We start from the raw sequence: 18,969 nt of genomic DNA on the forward strand, positions 1-18,969 counted from the left end.
AAAAAAAAAGACGACTGTGCAGATGCTACTACAGTGTGGTTTGCACTTCTTGCATTTACTCAGTTTCACAAGGGTCTGTTTGTGAGTGTCTCCCATACGATCACTGTAAAGGGGGCCCTTTTTTAAASCCCAAGAGGTCTTATCATACTATTGTCTTCACACAGAAACAAGAGAATGCACTTAGTGAGCTCTGAGCATGTGGCCGCTTTGCAGCGTGACAACACTTGACAGCGGTTGTCACTTCTGACATAATTCCTGGAAAACAATGGCCTTTTCCAGGTAGTGGAATCCCCCACTGCACTCCAAGAAATTGACTCGAACAGATGGTGTGATCAGTTCAGTGAGTATTGCACATTTCTCTTCTCGAAAGCCGTTCACTTATGCATTCATTCTCTCTCATGTAGGCAGMTAGTTGGAGAAAATACAAGTCCATTTTAATAAATTAGAATATTACTGAACAGTTGATACATTTCAGTACCTTAAGAAGGTCATATTATAAATGTCTTTAACTCACAACTGGATAGTTCCAGCATTTAGTTCTGTGAATGTGTTCAATGAGCATAGATTAGTAWACATAAAGTTAGAAATAAGCTTATTAAAAAAAGGGGYTATATTATATAAAATGACAACAATAACAATAAAAAAGCTGTTTAACATATAATGCTTATGRATAGAGTTTACACCATCATAGAAAGACTRCTTTGTTGAAAGTGACTAGCAGAAAGTTACTCACAATCTCAAGAAAGAAASCTAAAACTTATCTTCAAATGTTAGATGTTCAAATTGCTGCGTTCAGTTATTTCAATGGAAAGTTGAATGGAAGGTCAAAGTGTAAAAAATGTGTACATTTTAAAAATGTAATTACTGAAACAAATGCKACTTTTTGGTATCTTTTTAGTATTTTAAGTCATTGCGATGCACTTGCACGTCCTCATATGATTCCACTTAAATTTTCAAGAGACACCCATAAAATCACAGCCTTGATTGAAGAGACCAGACACAGGGAAGTTGAAAATCTTACAATGTATATAATTGACACAATATTGCAGGTACAACAGCAAGTGAGACATGTTATTGTAGATATTTCTCCAKCTCTTTAYGGCACCTGTTTTCACCATAGAAACAGACTCTCAATAAATTTCTGATAACAATAAAATCAATGTAAATCTAAACCAGAAATAAAACATTTCTTTTCCCCATACATGGTTACCACTTTGAAACACTCTTCAAGCTCCCAGCGCAAATAAAAAGGACATTGGTTTTGAGATGGGTAGTATGCATTGTGGTTTTGCCACCTTCTGTGCATTGCAAAAGTGTTCATACAGTAGAGGCAAGTAGAAAACCATTGTTGAAAAACAGCCACTTTAAATCCAGTTCACAGTTTTCCACAAGTCTTGTAGTGGACACACAGAGCAAGTGGAAATGTGTGCTCTGGTCAGGTAAGCACAATACTGAACGTCCTAGCCAACATGCAAACCACAATGTGTGAYAGAAAACTGGCAATGTGCATCATCGTGAAYAYACCATTCACACAGTGAAACATGGTGGTGGCAGTATCATGCTGTGGGGATAAATCAGTTAAGCAAATTTGGGAAAACTACTTAAATTTGGTCAGARGAAGAAYGGTGCAAAAAATGCAGAGCAATGCTCTAAGGGTCGCCTTCCAGCAGAACAACGACCCTAAACACGGGACAAAGGGGTTTAGATTAAAGAATATTCAAGCATTAGAATGATCTACTCAAAGTCCAGATATAAATCAAATTTAGATTTTGTACCAAAACTTAAAACTTCATGTCTCCATCCAATCTGACTGAGCTTGAGCTATGTTGGAAACAAAATTGGAAAGATGTTTAGTCTTTAGATGTACAAATCTTGCTCAGGTATTTCACTTAAAAGATGCAATTGCAGCAAAATGTGATTTTGAAAATTGGTGCTGAATTCATAAACATAGATTTTTCAAATTCTTATTTGTAAAAAAACAAAACAAAAAAAAAAACATTGAAAACATTTTCCTTCGACTTGACATTAATGTGATGCTTTGCTTTGGTCCATCACAAAAAAAAAAAAAATCTAAATCAAATTTATTCTAATTTGTGTTTGTAAAGTGACAAATGGGTAAAAAGGGGGTATGAATACTTTTGCAAGGAACCGAGCAGCGATGACYCAAGGCAGGGTTGTAGAATACATGCTGACCTGAGATCAGTGCAAACCATTGTCAAGCTTCCTTTCACACTTTGGAGCTTCATGTTTACACTCCGTCACCGTCCTCAAACAGGACTCAGCATGCCGGACCACATCTATCTGCATACACACACATTCCCAAATCAATAGTCATTTCTGGAAGGTGTTGACTTTCTCATTGATCGAGTACCTTGTGATGTCTTTGTGCAGACAATACCATTTTGTGGCCTCATAAAAGTGCATGTTTTGGTAAATGGGAGGGGGACAAGGAGAGCAAACTAATGAGATCAGAAAATGGTTGRAAAAAAAAGGGTGAGGTTTGGAGGGGGTTGTGCAAATTTCAGCCAATGTCATTGTGAGGGAGTCACTGAAATTGAAGCTATCGTTCTGAAGTCAAAGGGTTGTCTTTGAGCTGGAATGTCACCATGACAGAGAGTAATTTCTTGCTTTTATTAGGACGTTCACATTTATTCTCAGTCACACACTGAGACCCTTGCAGTGTTACTACAGGTTTTTTGTTAAAATACATTGTGTTTTTTTTTTTTTTAACCAACCAACATTGTACAATTTCTCTCTTTATACCTTTAATTTGACCCCAAAGTATCAAAGGCAGTCTCAGGCACATTTTCTAACCGGGGACAAAAAAAAAAAAAAAAGACATACACAGTCAAACAGAAACAACTCATTCATTAATAGAGCTCTTTTTTTTTCTAAAAATAAAAGAAAAAAAAAAGGAAAGAAGACTATATAAGAGACTTTTCTATTATCACATGAAAGAAATGCACTTTGGAGTTTCATTATTTCCAAAAATCTAGGTGCACAGAGAATATTGTTTTTTTTAACATAAACTTCCACGGACTGTCCCATCTGGAGCAGTGACACATTTTCAAAATCACATCAATTTAATTCCTCTATTTCAATCTCGTTGTCACATGCAATTCTGACAGTACAGAAGCCATTAATACAGAATGTGAGCTATTACAGCAGTAGTTGAAAATGCTATTTTTGAAAAATTGACTATATTAATCTCCTATTGCTGTCAGTTTAACAGCGCTCTGTCATACATTGTTAGACCGGAGCATTTTAATAGACCAGAACGTTTTAATAGATTTCCTTTCTGTGCCATCCAAACAAGATTTATACAGGCTCTTTTGTTTGTCCCCTCTTTGCTTTATCGGTCACAGACAAGTACACACATTCAGATTTACGCAATGAACTCATACATACATGCAAGCATTGTCCCTCATCCTGCATGTGAATTCATTTGAACTGAGAACTGCAACACATCTTTGAATTAAAATGTGGTGCATGGTTTCTCCCTAGCAAGCATCTTATCAGGAAAAGGTATAATGTTTTCCCAAAACATTCCCTGGAAGGTTGACACGTAACAAAGCACTGTGTCATTGTCATCTTTGCCTCGACATTATGTAGAAGCATGAAGAAAGCTCTATAGGTCTTTGATGAGCAAAAAAAAAGAAGAAAAAAAACGGGGGAGAAAGGAGTCAGACTAAGAAGTAGCACTCATATGGAAAAGTTGCATGGAAATAAATGGCAAACAGGTCATGATAGAAATACATAAGTGGGAGAATTATTTTGGTATTTTCCAAAAGAAAGCAAAAAAAAAAAAAAAGAACAAACAAAAAATATGTACACCGCTTCGTCTGCCATTAAAACAATAGTAAATTTCAAGGATGTGCTTGATTTGCCTTGACTGTAATTGTTGCTACACGCACAACATAAAGCCCACAGCACTAAAATTCTGACTGTGTACAACAGCTTTGATCTGCCGTGAACATTGATAAAAAGTACTGAACAGGGTGAGGGCAGGAAAGTTGTATTTCTGCTTCTGCGTACATTTCTGCTCTCTCAAGAGGGCAGCCTTCTAACTAACTACGCTGTTCCACTCTCTGTCAACTGAGACTATGTCCGGTCGGGTGAGCGCTTTTGCTTAAACCGGAACCTCAGCTTGATGCTACCCTGCCAGCAGGAGAATGGGGAAACTGAGTGGTGTTGGAGTTGGATGTGTTGGGAGCAAATGGAGGAGTGGATGGATTGGAATGGAAAACGGGACACGTTTCTCCCCAGTGTAGAAAGGACATGTCTGTGTGAATATTATGACGACTTTTATTGCAGATTAGAGATAAACGGGCAGAAAGTGCTGACGGCATCAGCTCAGATCCCGCCGCAGAAAAAGATTATATGTAATAACACTGCAAAGCCTAATGCATCAACAGGTCTAATGGGTCATGTTGTTCAGATTATCCTTCCTGAAAGATGTCTTTTGAATATCTAGTTTGTATTTTTTGCTTTTAAACCAGTGGTGTGAATAGTCTAATTATTGCTCTATTGATAACTTCTAATAAATAAATAATTTCTACAGATTAAAAGTGGAGATCAAATGTGCACGTAGAGGCAACCGCATTGCTCCAGTCTTCTTCTTCCCATCATGTCAATATCTAAATTACTGCTAGCTGTACAGTCKTATAATGTCCTGGGTGAAAATATTACTTTAGAGAACCCAAAGACTAGAAACAAACTATTAGAGGATGCCAAAAGACCAACTCTAACAGTGTCATAGAATACCGACAAATAAAGAACAGGAGAAGAACAGAAACACAGAAACACTCATGACTCCATTGTGTTTTAAAACCAAAGAAGGTCCATTYGAGTAATTTTTGCTATCGTTTCTATTAATTGGCTTACTTTTGGCAAAGTAACTAACCCCTAATGTTTCCTCCCTGTCTGTTAAAACTCTCCAGTCCCCCATGTCCCAAACTCAGTCCCAGGAAGAAGAACTCTCCCACCAATTATCGCCGCAGCAACAGGATGAGCAGTGAAASCAAGAGGATGCTGAATGAAGGGAGACTTTGTGAYGCTGAACCTCTGACTTCCTTGTTCCTTGGTGGGTAGGCATAGACTCTGGGTGGTTCGGTCACAGGGGCAACGAGGCGTGGCCCCCGGGAACACATGTCATCTGCACACATGCCACTTCCTGATCCACTGACATCATCACCTATAAAGAAAAAAAAAGGGTGTTTCTGTGCCTATTTAGCATGTGGTAATTGCATTTTATATGTCTTTACATTAAGTTCCCCTCTCTAATATGTCAAAGAATAGGAAAATACATCTTTCACTTAATTTTCTTAATGTTGCGTTGCTACAAGAGCATTCTTTGAAAGCCTACCTTATGGATTTTCCAGGTTAAACAATGCACAAAAGCTGTCTCATATGTCTTGGAAATATTAACAACTTTACAAATAAATTAAGAGATAATGATTTCAGTTTATCTTGATAAAAAATTAGCAGCATATCAACCAAGATTTGAGAAGATAATTATACAGCTGTGACACTGTTGCATATATACAGTACCTTGTGTTTCAATTTKGCACAATGATAAGATAAGTGACAGTGTTACCTTTCTACTCAGCTGGTAGCCTAGTAAATAGATGTGATTTTCTCCTAAGCCAAGGAGCCACAGTTTTTTTAGGTGTTGATGAAGTTCATGTCACAAGCAAACAGGGGCCAGTTACCCATATCAAAGTATGATGCAGTACTAAGACTTTAGAGTTCCAAGTCTTCAAAGATTTTGTCATTCCGTTACTGTGGTTTAAAGTTTATTAATGCGATGTCAGGGAAAGTGCAAGTTTTCTCCAGTTGTTTATGTCAGGATCTAGTTTGTACGTTTATGCTTGTGTGTGTGTGTGCGTGTGTGTGTGCGCGTGTGTGTGTGTGTGTGTGTGCGCGTGTGCTTGAGAGACTTTTCCTTCAGGGACTGGGCGAGGTGGATGTTTTTGCAGATGACACACTTGGCTGCAATTATCAAATCACCAGGTAAAGCTCTTAAGGAGATGTTGAAGGATTATATGATGCCTGATAGTTTGCCTATTCTGGGTATAATCAAGCCACCAGGGTCTGACTGCTRGCMCTAAAATCTGTAGTTTCCAGTTAAAAAAACTGCCTGTCCTGAGCACCTGCCTATTTCTTCACTACTCTGTGCTCTCCAGGTTGAACTCATTTCTGGCTACTTCACAAAACACCTCGTCAAAGTTCCTTGTGTCAAATCTCCTCCAGACACCTACCTCCTCAGTCAACCACGGCAGCTCTAAAACCACCTACCTGCCTGTCCGCTCTCCAAACCTTCCACTGCTCAGACTTCGCCCTCACAAACCACTCGCTCTATGCAGCTCTGGACTAAACTTGTATGAAGGTCTGCGCAGGTTGAATCTCTGCCCCTGCCAATGACTGTGCCACCTCACAAGACCGTAAGCTGTTCTGCAATCTGAGTGTTTACTGTAAGTCATCGCCCGTCTCACAGTCTTTGCCTTATTTTACAGATGCTGGTTCCAGAAGCCAGAGCCCCAGAAGCCTCTGCAATGTAATCTTTCTCTTGCAAATAAGTCATTTCCGTTTTATGCTGTGCCCAGTCCATGATTCTGYATCAGTGTAAGAAAACCACCTGGACATATAATAATGCAGGTCATATTATACAGTAGCTGCACTGCCTCTTAAGTAGTGGTGAAGTGTCAGTCAGTTGGCTGAGAGAAAGCTACGAAACAATCTCCTTAATTACAAGAATGACAAATTAGAATGTTTGAAAATAACTTGTGACRAACAAGGAGAGTCAAAGGCTAGGAGTAAAAGGCAACACACCAACAAAATGTATGTAAGAGCTACACACAATCATTATAGCAATGACCTGATAGCACAATATTAMATATTTAAATTTCAATAGCAAATTCAGTTCTTTTCTAAAAGCTTTCTTAGTAAGATCATTGACAAGTCATTTTTAAAAGCGCTGGAATTCAAACTGATATTTCATGTTGAWAAACGTAACTATGAAATAATTTTGTAATTATTGAAGTTGAAAATGTATTTGGTAAATGCAAATGGTAAAGAATCACATTTTGTTGCATGTCACTCACCTTGAAAGTCATTAATTAAAACAAATGAATCAATCCCTCTAATTTAATTTTACAAGGTTTCTAAAAAATATCAAGGAAATAGATAAAAAGCCCAACTGCTTAGATCAGCATGGATCAGATAGATTTGTTTCCAGACGACGGTGATGGATGGAAAAAAGAGGGTATTAAAAACTATGTTTCAAAATACTCACTGGCATCTTGAAAATCCACATCCTGGCCATTAAGAGCATTCTTCAGCCGATGGGTCATGATCTTCAGCTGCATTATTTGTTGGCGGATTTTCATGTCTGGTTTGGTGATGTCGATCTCCACTTCAGGGTTGTTGATCTGACTGGCTAGGCCATCACCAATCACCTCAGGCAGATACCTGATAAACGTAAGCATTTCAAGATTGTCATGGTAAATAAATGGTCACAGCACATCTTTACCAGTTTTACCTTGATATGCTTATTTTAATGACTTTGTAGTGACCCTAAGGCTAATTTAACACAGTCGGCTTTAAAATCTATCTATAAGCTGCTCCATCCTCTATTGCCTCCATGAACAATGCGCTTGTGTGTGACGTCAGCGTTCCTCCTCTGCACATGCGGGTCGCTTTAGGGACTTAAACCGTTCACACAGAACTGTCATTGCAGTCAGGTAATTTGGAGTGTAGATGACCAAGTGAAAACAAATCGGGTTTAAGCAAATAATTGGAAATGAGCATTCAAACCTGTTGTGTGAATATAGCCTAAGTCAGCTACAAAATGTTGTCACTGTGATAGAATAACTGATCATCGTTTGCATCCAGAAAATCTCTGCTTTTATTTGAGCAATTTTAGCCTCCCGTTCACCMAGCGTGATTGAGGACACAAGTTAGAGACATCTGTTGAAAACAATGTTTGTTCATTATCATTTCCTGTCTATGAGGCAAGAAACTGACCTGTGTCAGGCGTTTTGTTCAAGGCTGCAAAAATCACCCATTGATGCATCTTTGCACAGACTCAGAATGAAAACAGAATCCTTCTAACTGTTTGTTAGATGTGAACTGACATACCAATTTTGTGTACTTTTCCTTGTTGGCAATTAAAACACTCAAAGAAACTCAAATTGTCTTGTTTGTTCCCTTTAAAGAACAAACTACATTTTTCTATCATTACACAAACTCAAAAAAAAATGTCGAACTTGAATTTTATTGAATTACAGAGAACTTATTTGACGCACAAAAACAACCTCTACTAGAAAATATTCAAAACTCCTTCAGTGAAAAGGAAGAGGGTTATAATTAAGTATAAAAGTCACAGTGTGCACACTGCATGGAGAAATATTTGCTCAATTATATGTTGTGTGACTGTTGAGTACCCTTGAAGTAGAGAACAGGAAAAATTGAAACATGACACAATTAGAAAACACATATTTACAGTTAAACTTTACAAGATGTAAGGAGAAGAGTTGTTGATTTGCACTTGGTGTTTGCTCTCTTTTGGGTTTGATAAATATCAGAAAAATTGTCAGAAATAGCAAGAAAAAGCTCACTAATAAAATATCTTATGCTTAAAAGAAATATGGGGTGAAATTAAGTGGAATATCTTCCCACCTCTTTTCAAATATCACAACCTTCCTAAAATGTCTTTTTTTTTTTTTTTTGCTAAAAGTGATTTTCCTTGTTTTGGCAAAAATCTGGCTGGGGAATAACCCTAATTGCTAAGCTTTGAAATAACGACACAGTGATTTACATCTAATTATCCCCATAATATACATTTTTTGTGAAAAAGCTGAATGATATATAARAAAAAAAAAAAAAAAAMTTAAGCTTTCACAACAAATTCCTTTGTCATTCATCGTTACCTGGCACGACTCATGCCATTCCAGCACTTGTCCTCAGCCCCTGTTCCACTGGCAACTCTGTCACTGCAAAGGACTTTTGGTAGGGAAACCCAATATGGTCGAATTTCTCTCAGCTTCATGTTGACGCCTGACACCTAAAGCAGAATTGATCATGACATCATTGACAGAAACAGTAACAAAACAGCCTCAAATAGAAGGGGTGAGGAAAATAAAGTACTTGTCATCAACAGTGTGCATTTTCTGACTGATTCGCCCATCTAATATTTATCAGCTTCTAATCATTGAATAGTTGTCCACGCAAAGCTGAGTGCACAAGCTAAAGGGGTTTAACTTCCAATGATGTGCACATCTGAACAGGCCAGGGAAGCTTAGAATCAGCTAGAGAAATACTAACCGACTTCGCCATTTTGGTGACACTCCCTCCCAACCTGTCATCGACTACGACCCTTCTTCTACTCGTAATATCTTCAAATCCGGAGCTGGTGGCTCCTCCTTCGCTGAGGCTGCCACATGCCTGGAACAGCTGGAGGAGGTGGAATCAAGAAAACATAAGAAGAAAAGAAGAGGGTGGGGAAAAACATCAGAAAGAGGACAAATTAATGAGAGGGTAAAGGTTGATGCGATTAAGCGCWCTCAGTGATTGTGCAACAGTTTTTTGGTAGAAGTAGAAACAAATCTTATTTTTTGACACATGGCGCTGATTATTTGCATGACCCAAGAATCAGCCATTGCTTTCATATGTAGCCTGACTCACAGCTAATTGAGTCTTACTTGTCCCCATCGATTATACAGGTTAGACAATGTATTGAAACACAGAGACATGAGAACAAGATGTCTGAAACTTCATGCACAGGAAAAAAATTTGATTTTACTTGATTTATTTCAAACAGGTTTTTAAAAACTGTATTAAAAACCATATGCTCCAATATATTTWATCAATGATACTGCAGTACATTACTGCTGGGATAAAGCTACATGCCAGAATGAATGTCGCTGAACTTTAAACACAGCACTTTCATAAAGAGATGAGAATCAAAGGCTCACACTGTGTGGTTACCATATTGACACAGGTGAGAGACACTCCCACCAGGCCACAGTTCAYCCCAGGCCAGACCGGCCCTTTTAGGAAACCTGAACAGAGGAAGCTTTGATTTCTCCTCCTGCCATCCACCTGGATTTCCAACTTCACTGAACAGCTCAGTCAGTTTGTTTTGTACTATTGCCAGTTGCTGTTGAATGCCATATAGAACTGCTACCCAAACATCATTATGCCTGTAAATAAAAGCCTTGCCTGCAGATTGCATCATGACTCAAAACCATCCATTTTCAACTAGATATAAGAAGCAGTACAATRGCGTCAATGTGGCGAGAGACGCTTAGTGTATTATGTAAACAAAGACTGTGGAAAGACTAGACATAAAAGACASTACTTCAATATATATCAGGCAGTGGAGACTTTTTATCCATGATGCTATTTTTACATCTTTAGAAAACACATTTGACATTTTTAAAGCTTTTGAAAACTTTTAATTACTTTTCAAGTAAATATTCCTTCCAGCAGCAACACAGAAGTCTGCAGGTGAAAATAGGAGTCTTNCCCAGGCCAGACCGGCCCTTTTAGGAAACCTGAACAGAGGAAGCTTTGATTTCTCCTCCTGCCATCCACCTGGATTTCCAACTTCACTGAACAGCTCAGTCAGTTTGTTTTGTACTATTGCCAGTTGCTGTTGAATGCCATATAGAACTGCTACCCAAACATCATTATGCCTGTAAATAAAAGCCTTGCCTGCAGATTGCATCATGACTCAAAACCATCCATTTTCAACTAGATATAAGAAGCAGTACAATRGCGTCAATGTGGCGAGAGACGCTTAGTGTATTATGTAAACAAAGACTGTGGAAAGACTAGACATAAAAGACASTACTTCAATATATATCAGGCAGTGGAGACTTTTTATCCATGATGCTATTTTTACATCTTTAGAAAACACATTTGACATTTTTAAAGCTTTTGAAAACTTTTAATTACTTTTCAAGTAAATATTCCTTCCAGCAGCAACACAGAAGTCTGCAGGTGAAAATAGGAGTCTTRTGAAACAGGTTTTTCTGTTTCCAAATCAACGGACTATGCTGTGTGACGCCAGCAGCTCCAACTGAGTCATACTGTGCCTCTGTCCTATGAACTTACAACTAAAGGAGATCCAGGAGTGGTGTGGTTCGGGTTTGATTGAATGGGACGTTTTTACAATGGAATTGGGCTAAATAGAAAAACCAAAACACACTGAGCAGTGCCACGCTGCWCAGTGGAAACAAGKCATGTTTCCAMCTGGGAGGACGCAGGGCTCAGGACTCAAGAGAAGGTGATTCCATTACCACTTCAGAAGTCACTGCAATATAGAAGTTAAACGATTCCTTGTCAGCAGTTTTGACCTGCCTCTTTAACCCTTGTGCGTCGAGGACTGAGGCAAACATAGAGGACTGTGGGAAATGATACAAGTTTTACGTGTGTGGGGTTGGTCCCCATTTGTAGACACAAGGGCTATAGTTATCTCGAGAATTGGGACCACACCTGCAGAGTGGTAGACATGGACACATTAACAATTTGTAAGTAAGAGGACCAAGGAGAGTGTCCCTGCTATGCATACTATAGGATGCCTAGGAATATCTGGTTGAATTTTACTCTTTGACTTTGACAGTCTGTCGAGTCTCAGATCCAGAAGAAGCGATTTAGCTTCTGTCCTGAGAATTGAAAAGTAAACAAGATTTTTTTTTTCCATCAAGCCACAGCTCAGAGATCCAGGGGAGTTTGATTGTTCAGTCCAGTTGTTTTTTTTTTTATCTCTTCAGATGGCTTACAACCACGTTCCTCAAGTCATGCTATAGGGGTTGCTGCAAGGTTATTCTCGGGAGCTAGCATAAGTGGCACAGAAGAGGGACGTCTGAGCCCCTTTGCTAATGGGGCTGTCCCTGCGACCCAGACCCGGGTAAGCAGAAGATCAGTACATCATTTTTTATTTGTAATAAAAACAGTCTTTGCAGCCTAGTAGGCATTTAAATCTCCATGTGTAAATCAAAGTGCAATCTCACCTTGCTGTTGATGGTTTCCATGTTATCCATCATACTAAACATGGCTTCTGATATCTGATTTGGGAGGTAAAGGATCATGCTTTCCACATCATCCAAGCGGCGCTCTCCCACCTCAATCATTGTATCTGTAAAGCATTAAAAAWATAAGAAACAATGACAGAATAACTTGTTTTTTAGTATAAAATTTTGCTMATTTGTTCAGCAACTTTTATTAACACAGCGTGTTAATAAACAAACGACATCATGAGAAGATATGCAGGTGACCTGAATCCTTGGTGCTTGAGTATCATACTATGGAAGGTAAACAATTATAGGACACACCTGCTAGTTAATGATTTGCAAAGTTATATGGAAAAACTTGAAAAGAATGGGACATTCAATGTAGGCGGGCTAAAGTGAAAGAYGTTTTGTCCCATTACTTCAATGGTTTTCATATAATGTTGGAAATCAATGAACAGAAGTTATGTCATAATATTKTTTACAGATTTGTTTTGCCAGTGTTATSCATTTATTGCACCAAATACTTCARAAGTTGCATTGACTCTCWTASGGTCTATATTCCCCTAAAAGATGGTGTTGATGTTGTGCAAGTTAAGACTTCTGAATCCATCGCAAAGCAGATTTTAGTGATAGCTGGAATTAATTCAACTCTACTTTGCTTTGATGCTGACATTAATTGTYGACAGCATAATATACAGTTAAGTTTTTCATATAAAGGTTGTGTCAAGTCGCAAAAMGATGCTGTATTACTAGTACACTCCACGCCAAATCAAAAGGTTTGCACAAAAATGTCTTTGTATGAATACATGTACTTTTACAGTATCCTCGCAATGTGTATKAGTACGTGTGAATGTCCTCTGACCTGCTAGATGTGACCATTCTGTATGGAGGTCAGCCTGGTTGGCGAGGCAGCCCTTCATGACGTTGCTGCAGTAGTTGGCACAGGGTTTAGCAGTGGGCATACCACGACAGTGGGGACAGTAAGTCATTCTCATAATAGCTCCCACGCACTTCTGGCTCAGTGGCACCTRTGGTCAGGCAAAGGAAAAAATAAACTTTGGTCCCATCATGACAAAAATAAAAACACTGTTCTGTCAAACACGTCTCATTTTTCTAAAGTGAAAGCCTGAAATCAAAAGTTAATGAACCTGGACATTTGATCTCTTTTTTTTTTGTGAGACTTTTTTATTCTACTGGAGAAATAAAAATTGGGTTATGCAAAAGTAGCTTTATTTTATGTAATGTGAAGAGTATGGTTTTTTTTTGCTGAGGCAGTAACAGCCACAAAACAGTAGGAAGTCACCTCCTGTGGCGAACTTTGAGTTTGCACCGTAGTTTCTTCTTAGCACTGTTCCCTTGGAAACCACAAAGTTAAAATGTATTTTTTCTTTTTTACATGTGATGAAAAGACCCTGACATTGATACAAGTGTTCTCAGCCCCCCACTCTGTCCTCCCTGCCTCCTGCATTTCTCTTCCTATTCCACAAGGCCATTCCCAAAGGGGAAGAGGCCTTCGTGCGTGAAAAGTGAAACTGGGTTAATACCAGTAAGCTCTGTTCACAAGAGAGTACAGCTATGCATACAAAACCTCAAGAAGTATGGAGTGTGTGTGTCTGTGCGCAAGAGGGAGAAAGAAGGAGAGAGGTGGAATGAGCCCAGCTACGCATACAAAGCTCTTCTAAGCTGACATCTGGGCCAGCTTGATGCTTTTACTGGAAACTCCTCCTCCAGTCGTAAAGTCCCAGTTAAAGCCACATTTGATCAAATCTGGAGTAAAAATAGGGCAATAATGTATGATAGCGAGAAAAGACAAAGACGCTTTGATGGTTCTGCAAAATATGGAATGTGCTTAAGTCAACTTTCCATAGAAGTATCTAAGGTACTGTAACTGAAAAAAGATTGACTTGCCATGTTAGGCAATTAATCTAGATTTTCTTAAATCTGAATAAGTGGAAGTAAAATGTCATTTGTGCTAAAGAGGCAACATAAAGTGCAAGGGAAACAGAAAAGAAAAAAAAAGAACACATTTCCATACACAATTTCAACTCATATGACAGATGAGTCACATCCTCATTCCTTCACTCCTTTTTTTCCTCCCCATTTTTCCATCCATACCGTTGCCCTCATTAGCTAAGGATGAGTCAGATGATTGCTTTTAAGTGAGCAGAAGAGTTAGTTGAGTATACAGCAACGACTGGGCAGAATACCAAAAAGACACGATAGGATGAAACAAGCAATGTAATGTGAGCTCAACTAAGGTTCATATCATTTTTGCTGACATAAATGTGGATTAAACATGACCTTTAAAACACAAATGATGGTAAAGCTTTGGTATATAATCCTAAAAATACTTGTTCTGTGTACTTGATGAGTTGGTTATCAGTAGCAAGTTATGCTCCAATCTTAAGCAGCAGCAATTTCAAACTATGGCTTAAGATCCTTTTAAAGAGATGGGAAAGAAAGTGATGGGATAACTAGAATTTTCTGTGTCATTTAATGTTCTTGTCCTACAAGGACACTAGTTAACTTTACGGTGCACAAAGTTAACTAGTGCTGGCCCTCCCCCCACATTTTTCTGTGCTTTGCTCAGCTGGTGGAGAAATTAAGCCTAGGTGCAAATTCAAGCCGGGAGACGTTCTCCAGCCTCACTTGCATCATCCAATTACTTTGTCTCTGCCGCACCCAATCATCGCTCAAGAATCCCCTTATAAACCTCGTCATCCACAGATCCTTCTGCTTCCCGGGYCGGCTTCAACCTGTCTCCACCCCATCTCCACTCTCACACTCCCAGGATTTTCAGGCTCCTCTCCTTTCCGGTCTCCACTCCACCACCAGGGCCCCGGGGGAAGAAGATCCTAATCTTCGCCCTAAGCTGGTGGCGAGTCTTAGCATAGACGTCTTTCTGCTGGGGTCCGAGCCCCAAAGAAATCTACATTCAGCCAAAAAAAAATTGCCTTATTGCTGATTTCTCTTTTTGTGAGTCTCTTTGCACTGAAAACAGTGTCTCACTTTTCAGTTAAAGAAGACAAACAAATGTCATGGAAAACATTCAATGTGTATGAAAAGGAAAGAATGCCATGCAATGGGTTGTGTGGAACTCCACACAAGTCCCAAATTCTCAGATGATTATCTTTGTTGTGACTAGTTGAGGGGGAGCAGAAAGAGGTGCTCAGCCAGGATGCAATTTAATGCAAAAAACTTCCAGTGGCCGATRAATCACTTATCCGAAGGTAACAGTATTTCAGAGCTAAATKTGGCAAGCTGTGGAACGGTTTGCCAGCTGCTCCAAATTAAGGCAAAAAGATCGTTGACTCATTAGCTCTTAAAAATTGTTGTGTCACTTCCAAAATACCACGAAGTCACAATATTATGCTGGCCGAAACCTAGTTGCTACATAAAATATTTACTTACCCACAGTGTCTAAAATTCCCCAAGAGGCCCCAGAAATAAATACAATTCATTGTATATTTTAAAAGATAAAAAGCTTGTTCAATGGTTGCAATAAAATCATTTTAGTGCAAACATTATGACCAAATTAGAATTATTGAAGGTATAAGTTCTCTGTCTATCCTGTGAATGATAATTCTCTAATGAGAAAAAGTAGAATATCCTCTAWGTTGAGCATCCTTTTCACACATTTCTCCATTTACACGTGTGGTGCACACAGGTACAATTGTCAAATGACTCTTTCTGAATACTCCCTATGGTTACATTGCATAAGATGTGGTTGAAAGTTATCCAGTTAATGTTAATGTATCTTTAAGAGGGACGCACTTTACATGTCTCAGTTTCAACCTTACAACGCTTCCTACCCCACCTCTGTCTGACCCGTAGCTCAGTATTTATAACTTTCTCAGTACTTGTCTCTCTTCTGTAATTAGCACAGATATCTAAACTTCCCATTCTCACTGCGCTACAGAGCGAGACGATCTAGACCGCTTGCCTCCGGAGTCAGCTGTGCAGCACATGGCCTACTTCCAACATTCCCCTTCCCGAGGGAATAAAACAGTCCAGAGAAAGTTAAGGACAAAGCAGCTGGCATAACCTAGAGCAAAGGAAGGGTGGAATTAATGCGTTACTGGAAAGAGAGACTGCGAGTTCTGGCTCAGATCCGTTTTCTGTCAATCAACGTTTATTTTTACCATCTGCCACTTAATTAAGCTTTATTTTTATTTTCCTTTAGAGACACTATCATCTTTTACTGCATGCTTTTATTTTCTAATCAAACCAGCCTCAAGCAATAATCATTTATGCCGATTTTGTTCGCAACGATGTCATTTCTCGTAGTCATGCACACGTTCATTGAAAAGTTGCTGATTTACGTCAGTTTTGCTGAAGACCTCTGTGAGAGAGCTACATTTAAATTCTGTCCTGACTTTGTCCATTTTTTTGTCCATTTCAACACCCACATGTATTTACAACTTCAGTCAGAAGGAATCCTCAATACTAATCCATAATTTGAGCTAATCAGAGTGAGTGAATGTTGAACTTATTTTCTTTTGTTACCAGAGGTGGGACCCATGTCATTGTTTTGCAAATCACAAGAATGTCTCAAGGTATTCCACCCAAATCCTGAGTCAAATTACAGGCAAAGGCATAAAAGTCCCGTGTTGATTCGAATGCCTCAASRTACTCAAGTCATGAAACGAGTCTAAGTCATATTCTTTTAATTTTGAGTTTTAAGTAAGGAGTGATCCAGTGTGATCCAATAAATAATTTAATTATGCTGTTTACACTGGAAATACCTTCTCCCTGTGCCAGCAATACTACAAATCTCCGAGAGAAATCGGAAAGGATGGAGAAAATTCCCTTTAAGAAGTCTCAGTTGGTTTTTGTCTTCTTGTACATTACTTATTTATTTTTCATCAACAATATGAGTTAAATCCATGCCTTTCTTTGCTAAGTGCATGTCTGCATTCCTCTTCGGGTTACTTCTCTTACCACGCTCCTAATCCAATACCTGACAAGAGATCCTTTTAGCTGCGGCATCAAAAATGGCTCCCCCCATGAAATGATTTCTTGGTCTTGCTCCAATCTTAACCTTACTCTTGTGTTATGTGCAGAGAAAACCATTTCTCTTGGGACACATTAACCCTCCCTATGTCCCCGGGAGACATTTTTCAGTTTAGAGTTGACATTAACTGGGGTTGCAAGGGCTGATGGTCCACACTGCAAGACATATTTTATAGAGTCTATGGCTTCTACCAACATTAATCTGAGACAGCTTCATACTGCTCATRAGTAGTGGTAAAACTTGCATGGGTGAGTCCGTTTGAGCTTAGCTGTAAGCAGCATCACTAAGGAGATACATGCATTTTAGCACACTTAATAAAAATTTAGCAAGCGAAACACAGCATTATAAAAAACATGTAGAAATTGCTTTTTCTCAAAACCAGTAAACATATTCTTCCAAGACGTGGAAAACAGGACTCTTTAATGTAGGATCTGTAGACTTGAGAGCTGGAAGTTTTACCTGTAAGACTTTGCCCACCACTTCTCGACTGGTCTGCAGTCCCTGGAGGAATGCACGAGCCGCCACAAACGTACGAGTGACCTGTATCGTCATTTTATGGGGGGCCTCTCCGAAAAGTCGAAGTGTCTCTATTTTCTTTGATACACACTCCTGGTAATCCTCGTCTGTAASAGGCAAACATGTGTAAAACTTTCTGTGTTCGTAGAGCTTGACATAAAACAAAGATGCATCAAGTCCATAGAACATGATTTAAATTGACACCATCTTAGTTTTTCATGCACTCCTTGGAATAACTTTAAAAAAGACAAAATGATGAACATGCTAAATTGCTTAATTTTCGTAYTCGATGGTAGCTCCAGTTCATGGTTTGGTTCTGTGTCATTATCATAAGAAATATTTTTGTTTTTCCAACCAGAAAAAAAGCAAACAATCAGTTTAAGTTCATGGTGCCATACTGTTGTGAAGTGATTAAAATTAAATTATTTTAAGTAATTTTTTTTTTTCAAGGACCCTCAAGAAAACATGACTACATAAAACATTCTACCTCTTTCTCATCCGATGTTCTTCCTCATATTTGCTGTGCTCCCTTTATGGCTTGTGGTAAACTACAAACAGGAGTTCTTGCGGCTTTTTTCCCCCCCCCCAATCATTTTGTAGCCAATCTTTTACAAAGACCAGATTTGTGGAGCTTCTCTGATTAATGTCCTTTTTCTTTTTTTACAGTCCAACAGTTTGGTTGGACTCTCATGCCTGTGTAGGTTTGCAATTGCACCATCCTTCTTCCATCTTTGAAAGATGGATTGAACATTGCTGTCTCAAATAATAAGAGATAATGTTCTATAACCTAAACTTGTATCTCTAAGCCGTCTGGTGCATTTTTTAGTGGTAATGATACAACATTTTAAAGGATTTTGTATGAATAGTGCAGCTTGATAGACCTGCTTCTTTCCTATATGCAAAGCACTCCACATTACACACTTCGAAACAACACAAAATAAGACTTCATTTGCTGGAATAGCATACCTATTGAACTCTGCTTATTTGCTTGGTAAAAAAGCTTTTCCAGCAGCTTAGTCCAGAATTCATTCAGCACCTCCTCCARATTGACACTGGCACTCCGGTAGTAGTCCCTCAAATCCTGGTACAGGTCATGAAAGAGCTGGGAATTTCTGGTGTATAAAAAGCCCCATGTTGAAGTGAACGTGTCCTGAAGGGTGACCATGGACCTGTTCATTAAATCATCCATGTAACCTGAAAAACACAAAAAATAGGCACATTTAAAAACAGGTATATTGGCGTAAAATGTAGCCTTGTAGTCAGCTACTTTGTTCAGCAAATCGTTTTAGCTCAGAAAACATCACAAAGGATAAAGTTATTGGATGGGATTTTATTTGGCTGGGAAAACTTTGACTATTTATTATAGCTTATTTTATGTGGAGGCATGCTCACACTTTAAAACGGCAGAATTGATATCTCTCC

General features: G+C 38.7%; 1 protein-coding gene across 2 annotated transcripts in view; it reads right to left on the bottom strand.

Annotated features, from left to right (window-relative positions):
• Window positions 1-1,008: 1,008 nt before the first annotated feature.
• Window positions 1,009-18,969, bottom strand: part of gpc1b (glypican 1b) — a 64,373-nt gene continuing 46,412 nt past the window's right edge. For both annotated transcript variants that reach the window (XM_008433799.2, XM_017310173.1), the window contains 8 exons: window positions 18,514-18,741; window positions 17,491-17,654; window positions 12,880-13,045; window positions 12,018-12,142; window positions 9,325-9,453; window positions 8,931-9,064; window positions 7,295-7,470; window positions 1,009-5,194 (listed from right to left, as the gene is read on the bottom strand). In XM_008433799.2, the coding sequence (XP_008432021.1) occupies window positions 4,989-5,194; window positions 7,295-7,470; window positions 8,931-9,064; window positions 9,325-9,453; window positions 12,018-12,142; window positions 12,880-13,045; window positions 17,491-17,654; window positions 18,514-18,741 (1,328 nt within the window). In that variant the 3' untranslated portion in view covers window positions 1,009-4,988. The remainder of the gene's footprint in view (window positions 5,195-7,294; window positions 7,471-8,930; window positions 9,065-9,324; window positions 9,454-12,017; window positions 12,143-12,879; window positions 13,046-17,490; window positions 17,655-18,513; window positions 18,742-18,969) is intronic.

The sequence above is a fragment of the Poecilia reticulata genome, linkage group LG17 (assembly GCF_000633615.1).
Source record: "Poecilia reticulata strain Guanapo linkage group LG17, Guppy_female_1.0+MT, whole genome shotgun sequence".
Taxonomy (NCBI): Eukaryota; Metazoa; Chordata; class Actinopteri; order Cyprinodontiformes; family Poeciliidae; genus Poecilia; species Poecilia reticulata.